The sequence below is a fragment of the Aspergillus uvarum genome, assembly GCF_003184745.1.
Source record: "Aspergillus uvarum CBS 121591 unplaced genomic scaffold BO82scaffold_31, whole genome shotgun sequence".
NCBI classification, from domain to species: domain Eukaryota; kingdom Fungi; phylum Ascomycota; class Eurotiomycetes; order Eurotiales; family Aspergillaceae; genus Aspergillus; species Aspergillus uvarum.
Window position 1 is genome coordinate 362373 of NW_020291328.1, and position 18152 is coordinate 380524.

At 56.2% G+C, this 18152-nt stretch overlaps 10 protein-coding genes across 10 annotated transcripts; 4 read left to right on the forward strand and 6 right to left on the reverse strand.

Annotated features, from left to right (window-relative positions):
* Positions 1-51: 51 nt before the first annotated feature.
* BO82DRAFT_392622 (uncharacterized protein) lies at positions 52-905 on the reverse strand (the record flags this gene model as incomplete). The annotated part of the gene is made up of 3 exons (XM_025638629.1): positions 52-245; positions 463-802; positions 841-905. The coding sequence occupies 3 exons, from the start codon at positions 903-905 to the stop codon at positions 231-233; spliced, it is 420 nt and encodes a 139-aa protein (XP_025491413.1). The 3' UTR covers positions 52-230.
* Positions 906-1078: 173 nt separating this feature from the next.
* On the forward strand, positions 1079-1817 carry BO82DRAFT_96681 (cytochrome P450). The gene is made up of 2 exons (XM_025641707.1): positions 1079-1499; positions 1560-1817. Exons 1-2 carry the CDS (start codon positions 1233-1235, stop codon positions 1683-1685), a joined length of 393 nt encoding a protein of 130 aa, XP_025491414.1. The 5' UTR covers positions 1079-1232; the 3' UTR covers positions 1686-1817.
* A 496-nt stretch (positions 1818-2313) lies between these two features.
* BO82DRAFT_96550 (cation-translocating P-type ATPase) lies at positions 2314-5883 on the reverse strand. The gene has a single exon (XM_025641705.1). It carries the CDS (start codon positions 5795-5797, stop codon positions 2474-2476), a length of 3324 nt encoding a protein of 1107 aa, XP_025491415.1. The 5' UTR covers positions 5798-5883; the 3' UTR covers positions 2314-2473.
* An 893-nt stretch (positions 5884-6776) lies between these two features.
* Positions 6777-8160, reverse strand: BO82DRAFT_392625 (S-adenosyl-L-methionine-dependent methyltransferase; the record flags this gene model as incomplete). The annotated part of the gene is made up of 4 exons (XM_025638630.1): positions 6777-6784; positions 6895-6899; positions 7130-7230; positions 7330-8160. 4 exons carry the CDS (start codon positions 8158-8160, stop codon positions 6777-6779), a joined length of 945 nt encoding a protein of 314 aa, XP_025491416.1.
* A 1569-nt stretch (positions 8161-9729) lies between these two features.
* BO82DRAFT_402791 (cytochrome b5) lies at positions 9730-10646 on the reverse strand (the record flags this gene model as incomplete). Its single annotated transcript, XM_025639343.1, has 2 exons — positions 9730-10272; positions 10413-10646. 2 exons carry the CDS (start codon positions 10644-10646, stop codon positions 9730-9732), a joined length of 777 nt encoding a protein of 258 aa, XP_025491417.1.
* A 90-nt stretch (positions 10647-10736) lies between these two features.
* BO82DRAFT_383952 (MFS general substrate transporter) lies at positions 10737-11866 on the forward strand (the record flags this gene model as incomplete). Its single annotated transcript, XM_025638062.1, has 2 exons — positions 10737-11110; positions 11169-11866. 2 exons carry the CDS (start codon positions 10737-10739, stop codon positions 11815-11817), a joined length of 1023 nt encoding a protein of 340 aa, XP_025491418.1. The 3' UTR covers positions 11818-11866.
* An 825-nt stretch (positions 11867-12691) lies between these two features.
* On the forward strand, positions 12692-13489 carry BO82DRAFT_284859 (MBL fold metallo-hydrolase; the record flags this gene model as incomplete). Its single annotated transcript, XM_025631476.1, has 1 exon — positions 12692-13489. One exon carries the CDS (start codon positions 12692-12694, stop codon positions 13487-13489), a length of 798 nt encoding a protein of 265 aa, XP_025491419.1.
* A 1039-nt stretch (positions 13490-14528) lies between these two features.
* Positions 14529-15161, reverse strand: BO82DRAFT_432840 (uncharacterized protein; the record flags this gene model as incomplete). Its single annotated transcript, XM_025640821.1, has 1 exon — positions 14529-15161. The coding sequence occupies exon 1, from the start codon at positions 15063-15065 to the stop codon at positions 14529-14531; it is 537 nt and encodes a 178-aa protein (XP_025491420.1). The 5' UTR covers positions 15066-15161.
* Positions 15162-15675: 514 nt separating this feature from the next.
* On the reverse strand, positions 15676-16983 carry BO82DRAFT_432841 (oxidase ustYa family protein). Its single transcript, XM_025640822.1, has 5 exons — positions 16563-16983; positions 16377-16508; positions 16194-16324; positions 16044-16143; positions 15676-15994 (listed from the first exon to the last, which is right to left on the reverse strand). The coding sequence occupies exons 1-5, from the start codon at positions 16828-16830 to the stop codon at positions 15753-15755; spliced, it is 873 nt and encodes a 290-aa protein (XP_025491421.1). The 5' UTR covers positions 16831-16983; the 3' UTR covers positions 15676-15752.
* Positions 16984-17714: 731 nt separating this feature from the next.
* Positions 17715-18152, forward strand: BO82DRAFT_432842 (uncharacterized protein; the record flags this gene model as incomplete). Its single annotated transcript, XM_025640823.1, has 1 exon — positions 17715-18152. A coding segment is annotated over exon 1 (210 nt), but the record flags the coding sequence as incomplete, so codon positions are not given.

Sequence of the window (18152 nt, forward strand, 5' to 3'; positions counted from 1 at the left end):
TGAGGCACCAAGAACACATGGCCGGGCAGCTTTGATAGCGAAAGCGTATGTCGCGATAATCTGAGGCCGGAGCCTGCGGGCATTGTTCGCACGCTTTGAAACTGCCCTGTGTCCTGGGACCTTTCTCTTGTTCATTGCTGTAGAGATAAGACTTTTTTGCAAGATAATCGTACCGGTAATGTAATTCTGTTTCTGTGCATGATCATGCCCATCACGTAATTGTGATTATCTTATTCCGAAGAGTCCTATTGCAAGGATAAATTACGCAGCCGAACACTGCATGCCTCAGTAACCTTATCATTGTCGGTGTCCACCCTAGCTGTTCCCCAACATTCTCTGTATCCCAATAGTGCAGCCTGCTGTCGTCGGATGGAGAACCTCCAGGGCCTGACACATCCACAATCCCACCTATGCGCGCGACTCTGCCTGCAGGACCAACTCCTACGCAGGGATCGCACGCACCTGCCGAATTTTCCTCAGCAGGCCAAAGTAGACCCATCCCTGCCGGACGAGCACCAACCTCTCCGAGTCAACAGCGGTAAGGACCGTGCCCCCGTACAGGATCAGCCTCCCGCGATCCAGGCTGGTGCGGGCAGCCGCCGCCCCCGTGAAGATAATCCAGGCCAACGTTTCCGGCGCCTGTCGGATCCAGAACGCCGCGTCGACCTCGGTGATCCGTTGCGTGAGTTGGTTCAGCTCCGTCTGCAGCGTACTGTCCTCGTTCACGGGGCCTTCCGCACGCAGGAGTCGCGAGAAGATGGATGTTGCGAGGATACAACATGTATTGAACTTGTCCTTGGTGCTGGTGGGACGTGTTGTGATCGGTTCCAGAGGACTCACAGTTTGATAATGCCCAGCAGCGGTCCGAGCTCATCCCGCCTCGCCACCGGAAGCGACAAGACCATCGTTGTTAGCCCTTTCTGATGCGCAACGGCCGAGTCGATATCCATCTGACCTATTTGTCTACCTCACACCCAATCCCAATCCCCTGAGCAGATTTCATAGAGCCCATTTACATATGACCCGCACAAGGATCGAAGCCTTTAACATAGATTAACAGATATCGACCATGCTTAAGCGATCAATAATGCCGACTAGATAGAGAACCACGCTTGCCGGATAACCGCATCTCAAGATGGCCTCCAAGGAGGAGGCAGTCATCAACCTGAGCGATCTTTTGTGGCGCTGACAGGCGACATCATCACGCACTACCTCTACGGCCAAGACACCGGATGTCTGACCTCCAAGGAACAATCTATGACTGTTTGACGGACCCCGCCGTGCCTGTGGCGGAGCGATCCCTCCCTCGATTGCGCGATGAAGGCTTTCTCTTGCTGGTTGGAGGTACTGAGACTACCGCTGCAACTCTGACGTTTGCTATGTATCATTTGCTGCGTGACAAGGAGATGTTCATGAAGCTTCGGGAGGAGGTGAAGACAATCGTCTCACATTCCGATGACAGAGTCCCTTGGCCTCAGGTCGAGCAGTTGCCCTACCTGGTACGTTTCATCCCTCGTGACTCCTAGTATCAAATCGCCTCATAATCACTTCCTGGATAGAAGGCCGTGGTGAACACATCGCTTCGACTAGGTCCGGTTGCCATGTGTCCTCCGCGAGTGGCCCCCAACGAGACTTTGCAATACAAAGGCTATGCGATACCTCCCGCTGGGAGCGCTTACCGATGAGGCCCTGTACACGTATCTTTACTCAACGCAAATCCTCTAGACCCCGATGAGCCCGAGTAGCTACTTTCTGCACCGCAATTCTGAGATCTTTCCATAACCCGAGTCCTTCGATCCGGAACGGTGGATCGTTGCGAATGAAAGAGGTGTGAACCTTTCAAAGTATCTGGTGCCGTTCACCAGGGGTACAAGGGCCTGCGTGGGCATAAAGTAAGCCCTTCCCCCTTGACTCCGCAACGGGTAGGTTCCTACATTGGAGGGGTATTCATGAGGATTTCCACCTTTGGTAGTCTATCCGATGCAGAGGTCTACACGACGCTAGCAACAGTCGTCGGTCGCTACGCTCTGGAGCTCCACGACACCCCTCCCGAGAGGATGGATCTCACCCGTGAGATCATTGTACAGAGACCAGAGGAGGTGGCGTGGAATCTAAAAGCAAGGGCTGTGAGTGCCCAAAAAAAGCTGCTGTAAGCAAGGTTCCCATCGCGGTAACAATTTGGTCTTTCGAGAATCGAATCGTTTCTGCTGTGAGTGTATGAGTGAACTGTTTTGCTGCAATGGTCATCTGCTTTCCCGATGGAGGTGCAGCAGCATCATCTGCACCGACGTTGTGGAAAATACAGCCGCTGTATACTTGGTTGAGTCCTGCGCAACCACGGGTCCGATACGAATATTACATGTCATTCGTTGATCATATTTTGTTGTTGATCTTGGGCCGCTATTTTTCACGGCATTCTCATCATGTCTTTACTTAATGATTTATGTACAGTACTTCATTCCTTCGTGGACAATCACCAAGCAACTTTCGCCACCAGGCTGCGGGGAAACATGCCCACGACGACCTTTCTGATCTCATCCATCATCAGAACTCCCAGCGCAAGGCCCAGCGGGATACACCAGAACTCCAGCGGAATAGACGCGGTGTTGAACAATGATTGCAGGCCGGGTTCTTCCGTCACGAAGATGGCGATGGCCAGCGACACCAGCATCGCCAAGGGCAGCCACAAGTTGCGCTGCTTCTTGCGGATAGGGTCGGCCTGCAGGATGGACAGGCGCTTGTTGCGTACGGAGAGGATGTTGCCCCACTGCATGATCACCAGCGACACGAAGTAGACACTCTGGCCGACCGCGTTGAAGTGCGTCAGCTCCGCCTCGGTGTAGCCGTAGAAGCCGTCCGAGTACTTCGCGAAGGCGAAGACGAGGGCGTGGAAGGGGATGCCCGCCTTCTTGTACATATACAGGAAAAACATTGCGTGGGCGCTCACGGTCTCGATGACACCGATGAACAAGTACGACTGCCCGTAGATCTTCAGGTTGATCAAGTGGTCGGTCTTGTGGTTGCGCGGCGGGATGCTGAGCAGGTCGAACTCCTCCTTCTCCATGATCAGCGACAGCGACAGGAACAGATCCGTGAAGACACAGATGATGATCATCAGGAACGAGCTGAGCGGGAGCGGCACGCCAAAGAACACGTTCATGATCACCGGCCAGATCTCCGACCAACTGCCCGCCGGGAGCAGGTAGGCGATCACTTTCTGCAGGTTCTGGAAGACCAGACGGCCCAGACGGATGGCGTCGATGATCGAGTCGAAGCGATCCATCAGCACGAGATCCGCCGCCTCGATGGCCACGTCGCTACCGGAGACTACCGCAATACCGACGTCGGCCGCGCGCAGCGCGGGGGCATCGTTGACTCCATCGCCCGTCACGGCCACCACGTTGTCCCGGGCCTTTAGCTCCTCGACGATGCGCAGTTTCTGTTCGGGCGTGGTGCGTGCGAAGACGATTTCCTCGTACTGGCAGATTGCGTCCCATTGGGACTGGTTCAGCGCGGGGATCTGGGACCCCTCCACCAGCAGGCTGCGTCTCGAGTGTTTCTGCGACGCCTCCTCGTCCCCACCGTCCGCAGACCACGCTTGCAGGTCGGAGACAGTGTTCGGCTCGGCCGTGCCAGTGAAAATGCCAATGTCTCGGGCGATGGCGGCTGCAGTCAAGCCGAAATCACCGGTGACCATGAAGAAGCGGATGCCGGCTCGGCGACAGGCGGCAACCGTGGCCGGGATCTCGGGACGAGCAGGGTCAACGATGCCGAAGATGCCGACAATGGTGAGATCTCGCAATCCGTGGGCCAGGATCTCGTCATTGAAGTCATTCGTGCCGACTGCCGCCGTGGGGATGTAGTCCTTCTGACACAGCACGATCACGCGCTGGGCGCGACGCGAGAGCTTCTGCTGAAAGGCCGAGAAGGATTCTCGGGCGGCGGCGTCAAAGGGCTTGGGGAAACCGTCTCCGGACAGGTACGATGCACAATGCGGCACGAGAACATCGGGCGCCCCCTTGACATAGACCAGACAGCGAGTAGGGAACTGGGGAGTTTTGTGTATCGTGAGCATCCATTTGTTTTTCGAATTGAACGGGATCTGGTGGATGCGTTCGTACTCATGCAAGCCGGCATTGCCGTTCGGCCGCAGCGTCTCGACCCAGCGGAGCACAGCAGCGTCAGTGGCATTTCCATTGACCGTCCGCTCGTTGATGGGCAGGTCTTTGGTCTCTTGGTCGAAGAAAGCATCATTGCACAGGGTGGATCCTTGCACTAGCGGTTCCAAGGCAGTTGGGATCGGAATAGACTTTTCCTGGCCGCTTTTCAGGGCCTCCATGTCAAACTCCTGGTCAACCAACCCCAAAGACTGGACGAACATCTTGTTCTGGGTGAGAGTGCCCGTCTTGTCGGAGCAGATGACATTGACACAGCCCAGAGTCTCGACCGTAGCTAACCCTTTGGGTAAGATGTTGTTTGCCTTCATGCGGTTGGCCACAATCATCAGGGTGAGAGCGACACCCACCGGCATGCCTTCGGGGATGAAAGCCACAACACAGCCCATCACGTCGTTCAGCATTTCTACGACGTTCATGAAGCCGTGCTGGTCCACGCGAAGCCATCCCACCCAGGTGAACAGAATCGCCGCCGCCAGAATGACCGTCAACACCACGATAATGCGCACGAAGCGGGAAATCTCTTTCTGGATGAGCGTGGGTTTCTCCTTAACGGTGGCAGTGATCGAGGCCAGACGGCCCATCACCGATCGGCTGCCCGTCAGGACCACGACACCGACAGCATTGCCGTTGGTGACACCGGTGCCCATGAAGGCGATGTTGCGCGTCTCCAGGAAGTTCTGGTCCGTGGCATCTGTCGCTCCCTCGACCTCGTCAGACTCTCCCGTGAGGATGGACCGGTCAAATCGCACATCACCAGAGCTGCGAATGATGCGAATGTCGGCGGGAACCTTGTTGCCAATAGAGATGTGGACCAGATCGCCCGCAACCAAGTCCGCTGCCGGCACTCGAACAAGATTTCCGTCCCGCATGACCATCGCATCGGAGGGCAGGAGACCCAGGATGGAGTTCATGACACGAGAGGTGGACCAATCCTGGAAGGCGGAGAAGGAGGCTTGCAAGGCAATGACGATGATGACCAGGATGGCCATGGCGAGGTTGGTCACCGATGGCGGGTTGCTCAACGGCCGCCAGCAGAGGAAGAAGATGATCACACCGATCCACAGCACCGAGCAGAAGCCACCAAAGACGTACCAGAAGACCTTCTTGAAGTAGTTCTCACTGTGGTGGGCGATGGCATTCTTGCCGTCCCGCTGCAGGCGAGTCTGTGCTGCATCGGCGCTCAACCCTTGGTTGGTGTCGGTATTGAAGTGTTGGCATAGTGTCTCGGTGGACAGGAGATGGAAGTCCAAGCGTCCGAAGTAATCTTGGTTCGGCTTCTTCTCCTCTTCGCCGCGAGCCTTAAGAACCTCCTGAGTTGCAGCCTGGGATTCGGATATCTGGAAGGAGATGGTACGGAACTCGATGGGAATGCCAGCCGCCGGAGATGATTGGGAAATGCTGCGGGCACTACGGACGGTATCCCGGCTTCGAGACCGCGTCACATTGTAGATCGACCGGCTGTTGGTGGCGGGATGAGTTTCGTTGTCGAAGTTGATGGAGTGAAACTGCGTTGCTCGACTTCTGCCATCGGGGCTGTGGTCATCGGATTCCAAGTCCGACTCTAGGGAGGGCCGAGGCTTGTCATCCGAGGCAGCACCGCCTGCAGGAGAAGAGGACATGCCTGTGAGAGCCGAAGAAATGGGTTTGGGGCGATGCAAGGGAGGTGTCACAAAGCACGCACAGCCAGCGTAGGCCAGGGCAGCACACACGTCTCACGTTTCAAGAAAAAGAAAATAATGATGGGTTGGGTGGATTCTTGGGCAGTGATGGCAATGCAGACAACTGCAGTATTTATCTCCATAGGGGCAGCCATGACAGAAGCTTGTTGACATCGGCAAAAGCACAGCGATAATGAGGGCTAACCACGATGGCAAATGAAGAAGGGGAGACAGCTTCCGCCGATAGATTTTGCTCGCACAGCTTCTCTCTTGCTTTCCTACTGTAAGACTTCTCTAGCGAGTGGAGGAGATGCTCCCCCGGAAATCCCTCATACCGAGCATGTGGATCCCCGACAGCCCTACTCTGGCTGGGGTGGATCGGGGGGGTGTTTGTTCGTCTAACCTTTTCCATATAAACGTGGGTGGATTGATCTGTGCTTTCCCCCCTTCTGCACATTTCGGAGAAGTTTTGGCATGCACGATTGTAGAATCCCATGGTACCTAGATTATAAGGTTGGGATGCATATGGCCCGAAATTCCAAGATTTAGCGGATAAAGCTTCCAAGCAAGTGTCCCAGAGCCTCGGCCTGATCCCTTCGAGGGCTTGTCGACATCCTGAAGCGGTGTTGCCTACGGCGAGATAGAAGCCCTGAGGGAATTTCTCTGGCCAGTCAGCATGCGGAGCAGAGGATCGATGCCTCAGTGGCAGCGACCCGCCAACTCAATCGCTTAAACAAATCCCGCGTACAAAATCCCCCATCCGGCCAGATTGATGCGGCATTTGTTGTGGTTCAGTTCCGAATAGGGGGGCCTTTCGTTTTTTTGTTGGCAGCATCTCCGCCACGCTCGTCCAGCAGAGGGACCCTTGGGCGAGCGGCTGCAGGAATACTGACGGCCTAAGGCGCCAGTCAGGCATCCACCTATGAGTGCCTTAAGGCACCTAAGGTCCTAGAACGTATATGTAGTTAAAATAAAACCCCTTGAGGTCTTTCTTTTTCTTTGTTTTTACAAGAGGAAAGTTTCATTTGATTAGATTTATCTTCTTGAGCAACATTTACCTTGTCTAATATTCAGTTTGAAAGTAATCTGGCATTGCTTAGGGACTACTTAGAATATATGCGTTTATAGTCCTCCTATACCGTTGGATATTGGAGCTACAGAGGCTAAAGGAACTGAGGCTCTAAACATTGCTTAAATTAGTAGTGGAAGGAACTATCTACCGCTACTGAAGTATCTATAGATTTCTCGCGTCATGTGACCCAGTAATCCGAGGCCACACACACCTCCACATACGGTAACGACTCGTAGCTAACCTCAGACCCGGGCGTCCTCGCCGCCGTAATGGTGAAGTTATTCAACAGCTGCAACCGGAAGCTCGTCTCGGCCACGACAAACTAGTACTGCAGCAAACAACCGACAAAAGTCCAAAGACCATTAGCTATCCGCGAAGCATCACCCCCCTTCCCCCGACGTTGGGCAGGACGATCACATACCAGCCACTTCCGCCGATAGGCCTCCACCTCAAAATCGGTACACTGGCGATTCTCGGCGTGGAAATCCGCCTCGATCGCGCCCCAGTTCCGGACGAAATTGTGGCGCCACACCTCCAGCGATCGCGCGTAGTGCGAGCCGGCGCTTTCGGCCGAGGTGATCACCAGCATCTTGCCGGACCCTTCGTGGATGTGATCGAGCTGCATTCCGATGGTGGGCAGGTAGCCCCCCGGGAAGATGTATTTGAGCATGAAGAGGTCGGTGCGCGCCTGCAGGCTGTGGATCTCGACTTTGCGATCATCCATGGGTATTAGGTCGCTGAACTTTCGCCCGGTTGCTGCGGAAGTATAGGAGTAACGTGGATGTGGGGATAACCTTACCCGATTCATAGCCGTGATCCCATCTAGCACTAGGATCCCCTCCCTGGGGTGCAGTAGCCGCTTGATCGTCGCAAAGTATTCCGGCAGGTACTCGCGGCCGACGTGCTCGAACATGCCCACCGAGATGACGCGGTCGTAGTACCCGGTAGCGGCGGGCGGCCGCACGTTGCGGTAGTCGCAGAGCAGGATCTCGATGCGATCGGCCAACCCGGCGGCTTGGATGCGGTCGTCGGCCCAGCGCGTCTGCTCCTTGGAGAGGGTGACGCCCGTGACGCGGCAGTGGTACGTCTGCGCGGCCTGGATAGCCAGGTCACCCCAGTCGCAGCCGATATCGAGGATGTGATGCGCGGGGGCGATCTTGGCTTTGTGCAGGAGGGCGTGCACTTTGCGGTGCTGGGCGGCTGCCAGAGCTTCGGTCGGGTCAGCGGACCAGTGGGCGCACGAATAGTTCATGTCCGGCGACAGGAAGTTGGAGAACAGCACGTCGAGGTGTCGTAGTGGGCGGAGATTTTGATCTGGGCCTGCTCGACGTCGTTGCTGCGCTGCAGGAGCTGCGCGGCGCCGGTGGCCACTTGGTGCAGCCAGCTGCGTCGGAAGACCCCGCGCTGTTGGGAGAGGAGCTATGCCCTAATCAGCTTTGTATCTTTACACGCTGACGATATTCTCAAGGTGGGAAGCACACCGTGAAGAGTTTAAGCAATTGCTCCACCTCATAATCGATATCTTGCAGCATGTGTGACTCTGCGAAGCCCTATCTCTCCATGAGTCGAGGCGCGACTGCCCCAAGCAGTTTAACTCTCACCAAATCCGCACCAGCGAGAAGCCGGCTCCAGAACGTTGGCCTTTTGACAATCACCAACACCTCCCTCTTTGATCCTGCATCAGGACCGCCTAGATATGTCAATGGATCGTCTTCGGCATACTGCAGCGCGTACTGCACCCGATCTCCGAGTTTCTGCTTCGTAGTCTCCACCACGCGGGCTTGCATCATCTGCTGGATCATAGACGTTGCGTAGGCGGCATGGTGGCTTGGTGCGATGGATTATCGGCCCGCGCCTGAATAACAACTTGTTCATCGGGGTTGGCTCTCGACCAGTTTTCTTCAAGCAGAGGGGGAGAGTGTTGTGAATTCACGGGCGAACGGAGAGTTTTATCACCCACCATTTCCGTCTCCCGTGCCTTGGTTTCTCTCAGGTCAAAAAGTTGATTGGCGATTGATCACATCACAGGCTTTTCTCGAAGGCCCACGAACCCCGCAGCTTGGAAGGAGACATTCGGCCAAGAAATGCCCGGAGGGGACCCTTGCTATTGAGATTCACTGCATATGAATTACCTCTTCCGCTCTCTGATTCATCATGTTGTTTCCCAATTTGTCACTGCCATACAAGATTATCAGAAGAGCGGCAGATCATGATTGCCGGCATCGGACCCATACGGGCGAGGCGTCATAAGGATCTTCAGGTATTCCGCTTTGGGATACGCTACTGCATGAGAGGGTAAGACATATCCCAATATCTTACCCGTTGCGTGCCTGCAAATTCGATGCGGAAGATCCAGCCGAATAATGCGGAAGACACAGACAGAACTGAGTCTGGTCTGGATTGCCACACACCTTTCAGCCGGAGCAATTATACTATGAGCATATCACCGCTCAGGACGGATCTCGGCCTTATGTGTCAGCACGACTTCTGTGTTCTTCGAAATGAGTTCCGGTTCGACTGCAAGTATAACCTGGATTTTCATGGAATGCGACTGCAAGCCTGGTCTATTCCATTTCTTGGCTATTGAAACTTGGAGTTGTGGGCTGGGCTGGGCAGATCCCAGTGCACGGTGTCAATAAGCTCCATTCTAACCGGTCGAGGGAGACAGCTTCCACGAGCTTCGATGAATTCCGCCTCAGTTCAGCATCTGGATTTCTTTCTCTAGAATATAGGATTCGTGACAAGGGACAGCAATGGCGAATACGTTTGGCATATCATGGCACCCTCCTGTTGATTCTTTCTGTAAAGCAATCAGACGACTCTATTGGGATTCAGTCCCTGGCTTTCCACTCTCGAGTTCGGCCACCCGCACACAAGCCAGAATATTCCTTGCCACCTTCGAGTGCCTATAAATGCCCGCATGGAACGCCATCATGGCATCTTTCCCTACCCACGCCTGAATCAAATGCTCTCCCCCGGGATGCTCCGCCATGAACGCGCCGACATCATGCACCACCCCATCAACGGCCACCAAATATCGGCCCTTTTCAACCACACCCCGATACTCGGCCCAGTCTACCCGCGGCAGCTTTTCCACAGTCACAGCCTGCGGGGGGGCCTCCATTCGCCGGGTGAGCGCCTTCTGCATCTCTTGCAGCCTCGCCCTCTCAATCTCACCGTCGCCCGCCCGGCGCAGCCCATCGGCCAATCCCAGCACCGCGCACCCCGCGATCGCCCACTTGGTGCAGTCGTAATGATACCAGCGGACCCCATTGCGGTAGTCCGACGGAAAGGTATGGTGGGAGTTATGATACTTCTCGCCCAGCGTCAGCACCGCAGCCAGGAAACTGTCGCGCGGGGTGACCTAGTCATCGTAGGGCCGGTCCCCGAGGTAGTGCGCTAGTGAGTTGACGCAGAAGGTACTGTAGTAGACGAGGACCATCTTGATGATGCCCCCTTACAGTAGCCCCCCCGCCCAGCCCGGAATAAGACCCCGCCCACTACCATCGGGAACCTCCAGCCCATCAGTACGACGAGCAATGCGTAGTACCGACTCTGCCAGACGACGACCGCGTCAGCGTCGAGGTCGGAGAGGTCGATGCGGCGCCGTGTGCGCCGGGTTTTCCCGGGCGGTTGTGCTTGCGGCTTCGCCAGCACCATCCATCCGAGGTGGGCGTGGAACAACCCCTGTCGGATGCTGTAGGGGTCCTCGTCCGTGTCGGTGTAGCGGTGGAGCATCGCGCCCACCACCTGATCGGGCCTTCCAGGACCGCGTCGCCGAAGATGGCGAGGTAGAGGTTCTTCGGAGGCCTCTTCGGCAGCGCGATCATGGGCAACTCGCCCGCCTCGGTGAACGACGTGGTCTCCGACGAGCACCGCGCCATGGCGTTCGGCATCTGGTCCATCGGTCCAACGAACGGGCCCGTCTACGGTCCGATTATCGGGGGCTTTGTGTTCGAATACTTGGGGTGGAGGTGGACGAACTGGCTGGTGCTGATTATCGGCGGGGCCGTCCTGGCCCTGATGGCGTGCATCCGCGAGACTTACGCGCCGGTGATCCTGCGCCAGCGAGCCGCCAAGAGGCGCCAGCAGACCGGGGATTCCCGGTGGTGGACACAGTACGATGACGGGGAGAGTCTCTCCGCGCGACTCAGGACGGGCTTTGGCCGTCCGTTTGTCATGCTGTTCACCGAACCCATTTGGTACGAGATTGCCCTGCTCAGCTTCTCGTCAACACGTACTGACCTTCGCCATCTCCAGCATCTTCTGGGACATCTACGTCGCGCTCATCTACGGGGTCCTATACCTCTGCTTCGTCGCCTTCCCCATCGCCTTCCAGACGAAGCGGGGCTGGTCTCCGGGCCTTGGCGGTTTGGCCTTCGTGGGCATCGGAGTCGGCGTCCTGATCGCCATCGCGTGCGAACCGCTCTTCCGCCGTGTCATCAACCTGCATCGCAAGGATCCAGCCACCGGGCTTGTGGCCCCCGAGGCCATGGCCAGCGTGGTCTGCCTGGGGGCCACGCTGCTTGCCGTCGGGCAGCTGTGGTTTGCCTGGACGTGCACGCCCAACGTGCACTGGATCGTGCCCATCCTCTCCGGGGTGCCCTTCGGGGCCGGCAACGCCTGTGTCTTCATCTACGCCAGTAACTACATCGCCCGCTCGTACGGAATCTACACGGCCTCGGCGCTGGCTGGCAACATGCTCACCCGCAGCATCGTGGGGGCGTGCCTGCCCCTGGCCGAACCGTCCATGTATGCGACGCTGGGGCTGAACTGGGCGAGTACTCTGCTGGGGCTGGTGGAGGCGGGGTGCATCTCCATCCCGGTGGTGTTCTACTTCTACGGGCATCGCATCCGGAAGGCCAGTCCGATGATCCAGGAGTTAAAGAGGATGCAGGCCAAGGCGTGATTCCATTAAGAAGTACGTGGTAGTGATAAATATAGAGTATTGTTTGGCTAATCTTTTCGATGAATTCAAAATATAGGGATATCAAGTAAAGGCTCATCTGTATCGCCTAGAGCGCTTATTTTATGTACTGTCCCTCATCAAGCCCGACGCTAAACCTCTTTCGGGTCTACATCGGCGCTGGGTGCACAAGCCCTAAGTGCAGTTCCCGTAGCCTTTTCTCTCTTGAGCTTCATGAGAAGTCAGACCAAGATCCAGCTTCGGAAGAGGTCAAGTTTGGAGAGGTACTTGATGTATATGTCCAGCCGGTCAGGCTTTTTGACAGCTGTGAAACGATACAACTCAGATACCCCAAGCATGGATAGTATAGGATCGGGTGAAGGGCCTATTTCTCACTCCGATTTAGTTTAGTGCTCACTTGTACCTTGGTCTGTACTCCACCTGAGCTTTGCGTCCCAGCGAAGTGGTAATGTGAACTCGTAGGCTAAGCTTAGTTACCGATTCCATGATAACGGGTGCACAATTTGTCAATATGACTATCCCGCCGGCCGGCATCCCATTTGCCGTCATTCTACCCATTGACGACGTCAAGGCTCATTAGTCACTTGGGGCTGATGACAAAACCCTGTAACCTTCGGTAACCAACTCCATGCCCCGAAGATCCCGAGCGGGATGCCGGCATAGTAATCCATCTGTCGGGCTCAACTTTGACAAATTCGTCATGGATTTCGGCTCAGTATAGACTTTTGACCTCAGGTGTAGAAGCTATAAGTACCTCGCTCTGATCCCCTCACTCGACACGACCAGCATATCCGAGGACTGTACATCACATCCCACTTAGTAAGGTCCAACTCTCTCTTCCACCACCAACACCACTATGGCCCTCACTGTGAACGTCACGCACATCGGCACCGCCACCGCCATTCTCGAGATCAACGGCGTCAATTTCCTGACGGACCCCTTCTTCTCCCCGGGCGGCTCGGAGTTCCCCGTCGGCGGCCTGGTCCTCCGCGTCGAAGACGACCCGGCCCTGCGCCTGGACCAGCTCCCCGTGATCGACGCCGTCCTCCTCAGCCACGAGGACCACCCGGACAACCTCGACGCGCTCGGCCGCCAGCTCCTCGACGCACGCCCGGTCTTCACGACCGTCGACGGCGCGCGCAACCTCGCCCCGCGGCCTGCGGTCCGCGGCATGCAGCCCTGGTCCGAGATCACGACCCGCATCGCCGGCCAGACCTTCACCATCATCGCGACGCCGACGCAGCACGTCCCCGGCCAGGAATGCACGGGCTTCATCGTCACGGCCGAGACCTTCGGCCGTGGGCGCGACAACCTCCCCAACGCCATCTACTTCACCGGCGACACGGTGTACATCGAGGAGCTCGAGCAAATTGCGGACCGGTACCACGTGTGCGCCGCCGTGATGAACCTGGGCAACGCGCACGCGGCGCGGCCCGAGGACCCCCACGGCCCCAAGTTGAAGATCACGATGGGCGGCGAGGATGGCGCGCGGCTGTTCCGCGCGCTGCGGGCGGATGTGCTGGTGCCGATGCATTACGAGTCCTGGGGCCATTTTACGCAGTTCGGCGAGGAGTTGCGCGCCGTGTTTAAGGCGGAGGGGATCAGTGAGAAGGTGTGCTGGTTGAAGGGCGGGGAGACGGTGGCTGTGTTGTAGGCATGGTCTCTGTTGAGGGGGGGTTGTTCTGTGTTTCGTGGCTAGACAAACCATGTTTGATAGGCTTGTTTGGGATAGGGGGAGCATGAGATCTAGTGTTTTCTCGCTTTGGGGGTTGAATCTTTATGAAACTTGTATGCAAGATACTTGCGGCCGCCTCTGGTGTTTCCGCGAGGTTGAGCTCCGCTGTCCCCTTGTATCTCTTTCTGTCGCGACATGTAGTATTGCAGGGCGAACTCCAACTTCAAGGTCCAACCGTTGCCGATCCGTATCGTCCCTCTAATTTAACTTCGGTAGACATAAGATTGGCGAGTCTTGGTATCAGGGTCTAGATCTCCGCTGCATGGCGGGTCACGCAAAACAACCCCACTGCACTGTGTCAGGGGGTCACGCCAAGCCCTAACCGCTCATCTGACAGGGGAGATTAAAGGGTGCGCGATAATCGCAACGAGAACGTGCCGTGTCTTGGTGTCATTTCTGTTCTCCTCGCAAGGGTTTGACAACCCCACAGTGATCGTAGAACTGCGTATTTCAAGTGCCGGTCTAGATCGGCGGGCGCATCTTGCCGAGTTGTTGAGCAGCGTGAAGTATCACTTTGGAGGAGTATCTATGCCCAGTCAGGATTCGAACTCGGTTATGTGATGAGTGTTGCAATGTCACCACCATCGCCATAACAGCTCCGAGAGGAGATTTCGCTTGATCTGCCAGGTCGAATCCAGGGTTCGCTCGAGTCATCATCGCAGCCCAAGAATGATCGCAAATAGGGTCATGCACTCCTCGCAAAGTCCAGGCTCCCGCAGGATTCCCCTACAAGAGCCACAATTAATGCATGCGTTGAAACTGCAAGCAGCATGCAAACCGCCACACCAGCACAGCTTCCCCTTGCACTTCCCCCCTCCCCGTTCAACACCTGATACACCCAGCACCACCGAACCCTCATTCCAACGCTGCATAACCAGCCCATGCATCACGCGTGTCCAAAACACCTTTACCAGATCGCCAAGAAAACACCCTAACCCCCCCCCTCCAACCCTCACCCTCACTCACCCAAACCCTCCCGTCTCCTCAGAACAACACAAACCTCATACCCCGCCACGCCCTCCTCCTCCCCCAACTCCTCCCCCACCCAAACCCCCTCCTCAAAACACCCAACATAATCCCCCCAATCCGCCCGGGGCCCCAACCACACCACCATCTGCACCGCACCTCGCCCAAACTCCTCCAAATACCTCCGCACCAACCCCGGCTCCCGCGGATACACAAACATCCACGCCGCCGCCCCCGCCGCCCGGGGATGCAGATCCCACGTCCCCTGCACGACGTTCAGATCCCACTCCTCGAGGTACCGGTTCACGCCGCCGCTGACCTCGACCCCCTCCACCGGCACGGTGGGGTGGCGCAGTGCGATCAGCGCCTCCAGCAGGCCGGATCCGCTGCCTATCGAGAGGGTGAATCCCGGGTGGGTGGGGAGGAGCTTGCCCAAATAGGTGATCAGGGTGCTGGAGAGGGCGAGGCAGCAGGTGGGGAAAGGGTGCGGGGTGGGGGACAACTGGGCTGAGATTTGGGGGAGGGACATTTTGGGTGGTGGATGGCAGCTTGCACGGTGGCCTGGCCTGGTGTGGCTGTATTTTTAGGGAAGTCTTAGGGGTTCAAGTTGTTTTGTATGATCGGGGAGAGGGGGAAAGGGGCTGGTTGAGATAAAGTTGGGGCTGTGTGGGCTTGTCCCCGGATTTTGGTGGCGTTTTCTGGAACTGGAAAAGGAAGGGGAGAGATATACTCGGCCAGGTTTGGAATGTGGTGGCTGGGGATTTGACTTTCTGTGTTCATTAGATGCAGATTTAGTGGTGGCGTGAGTGATTGTGGGCGGGACGAGGCCGGCGGCCGGGTTTATCCGGTGCGTGATGCGGGGGTGGGTTGTTTCCACATTTTTTTGGCGGTATTTCCACTGCTGCCTAGGGTATGCAGGGTAGAGCTCCGGTGATGCTCGGTGGTGTTGAAAGTGATATTATCACTGTTTTAAGCTAAAGATAGGATCGCGAGCGGGCGGAGCTCTACAGCTCTGTAGCTAAATTGAGTGCTCCCAGCATTTACCAGCGATCACGTGACCTACGTGCCAGATGAGCGTTGGATCCCTCGATAACCGGGTGGACAAAGTTCGCTTTCCATGATGTCTTTCTGTATAAGGGCAGGACGGCAAAGTAAACAGTCATATACGCCAATAGTATTGCTCAGCTCTATATATACAAGCCTCAATTCCATCCCCTCACGGAATCTCCTCGTACACCCGATCCGTCAACAAGGGCGGCTCCAGAAAGTCCGACGGCACCGTCTCCGGCAGCTGGTGCTTCTCCGCCCATTCCCGGATCTCCTCAAAGTTCCGGCACTGGTGCTTTGTGTTGAAGTCCACGAAGGGCTCCGGGTGCTCGGGATGCACCCAGACCTGGCCGAGGACGCCGACGTCGAGACTGCACATGAGCTCCTGGCGGAGGACGTCGAGGCAGTGCGCTGCTGCTGTCAGTCTAGGGCCATTAACTCCAGACACAAATTCACTTACAGACGTGGTGTCGAACAATGTAGTCGTCGTTGGTGAAGGCACCGGTGCCAAGGTTGTGATAGTAGTCGTAGTTGTAGTACAAGGACTGACGGAGGAGGTTCTGTTCGGGTTAGCTGCATGACGGTACCAGCGGTGTATCACCAGACATACCAGGCAGTGCAAATGGTGGAAGCCCTCCACGTTGGCGGGATACCCCCCGCCATACTTCTCCCGGATCTTGACTTGGTCCTTCGCCAAGCCAGATTTCTGGGCATCCTCGGCGGGGACCCTGATGGCGCGGACTGAGAGCTGGTCAGCATGCAGACAATTACAGCTAAGAGGGGATAAACACACAGTTGGCACCGAGGGACTCCCATGCTGCGTCCACTTCAGGGCTTGCATCTTGCCGGAAGATGTTTTGCTTCAGCAGAGAGCCGTTGAAGGGTTGTTGGTGGTATTTGAGCCCAACTTGTCCGATGACAGGTGCTGCGATCGCGTTAGCTGGGGACTGGCTCCAAATCTCGGGCATAGGTAACTTACAATATTGTGTCGTCCGCCGCGTGCACGACTTGTCCAAGTCCCTCTGGTTGTGCCCTAGGAAAACCCCCACCAAACACGACAAAACCGCCACCGCAACCACAAACAACACTCGTAACCATCCTCCAAGAAAGGACTTGGAGGAACGGTTGTTTTGCGACCAGTGAGTAGCCTCCTCATCTATGAGGAGCCTCTCCCTGTCGGTTGAGGTGGAGCGTTCGGAGGAGGGCATCTTGTCCTCGAAGGGGTTGGTATCTCTGGAGAGATTCATCGTGAAAACAGCCCACCGAAAGTGTCAAGAGAAAACCCAACAACATGCAGAAACAGAAAAGAATCTTCAGGAAAACGGGAGTAGATGTGAGAAAGGCGATCAAGCGGGATGTTTATTCCTAGTCTTGGACCGACCAAGTCGGATGGCCTGAGGTGTGGATATCCTCTTCTTGGGGTATCTCCGTGACTCTCCGCTGCTAATAATATCTCATCTTAGACTTTCATCCTGAGTAATACTTCCCCAATTTGCCATCAATACTTGGAGACTTGGAAAGTAAGACATGGCCAGTGCAGGGTACCCCGTCGACGGGAAGGCCGCTCATTTGCTGCAACTGAGACATCCGCCGCTTAGCTGCATGTCTGTCTCATATCCGGCTGTTGCTGTGTTGCCCGCCTTACAGCTTGCTTACAGCTTGCTCAGCACTCAGTAGAAGCAGAGGCAAAGCCGAGAAAGCACATCTGAGACATGACGCAAAGATGCCTTACTTTGCTTTCCACCGCCCTCCGAATCCTGCTTCTAGCCTGTTGCATCTTAAGTTTGTTTGTCGACATCATCCACTCTTCCCCCCCCGCTTCGGACCATTTCTCTCGTCCAACCGAGGCTTTGCACCCCTCCTCCTCCTCTCTCTCACCTGCAGAGAGGCTCATCTCTCGGCCTGCAGAATAATCTGAGTCAATTCTATATTCGTGCTCCACGGGACAGACTGTGAGGCAAGCAACATGTAACCGGGTCCCCTGATGGATCCCATTTGCTCGCCATCGTCTTGTGATTGGCATAAGCTGGGTGATCGCCTCTCTTCACACATCCATGCGATGGTACAATCCGAGACGTGGCCAATCAGTCTGGTTCCTGACCTGTCGGTTGCCTTCCCCACGCCGGTCGATAGACTGCAGTCTAGCAGACCTTGTGCTGTGACTGCTTTGGCTGCGGATGTTTCTTTCTCCTGCTGCTAAATATGGATCATCAAGAGGATGAAAGAAATCTCGCAGACACAGTTATAAATACAGCCTGCTATCCGGCCTTTGCCTTGCAGTTCCCCCAACCACCCATCTGCAGTTGCCCTAGATCTCCTGTCCCTCTCCTCTCTTCAGTCTGAGACGTCCATTCACCATGCATTCTCTTTCCAAGAGCCTCCTGCTCGTTCTGGGCAGCAACATGCTGGGCGTGAGCGCCGCTCCAGTGGCCGAGGCCGCCACCTCGACCGCTACCACTGCTGCCACCACCACGACTGCCCCCGCCAACTATGGCAACTACGGCAACTATGGCGACTACGGTGCCTATGCCAACTACCAGAACTACAAGCGTGCTGACGAGGATGACGC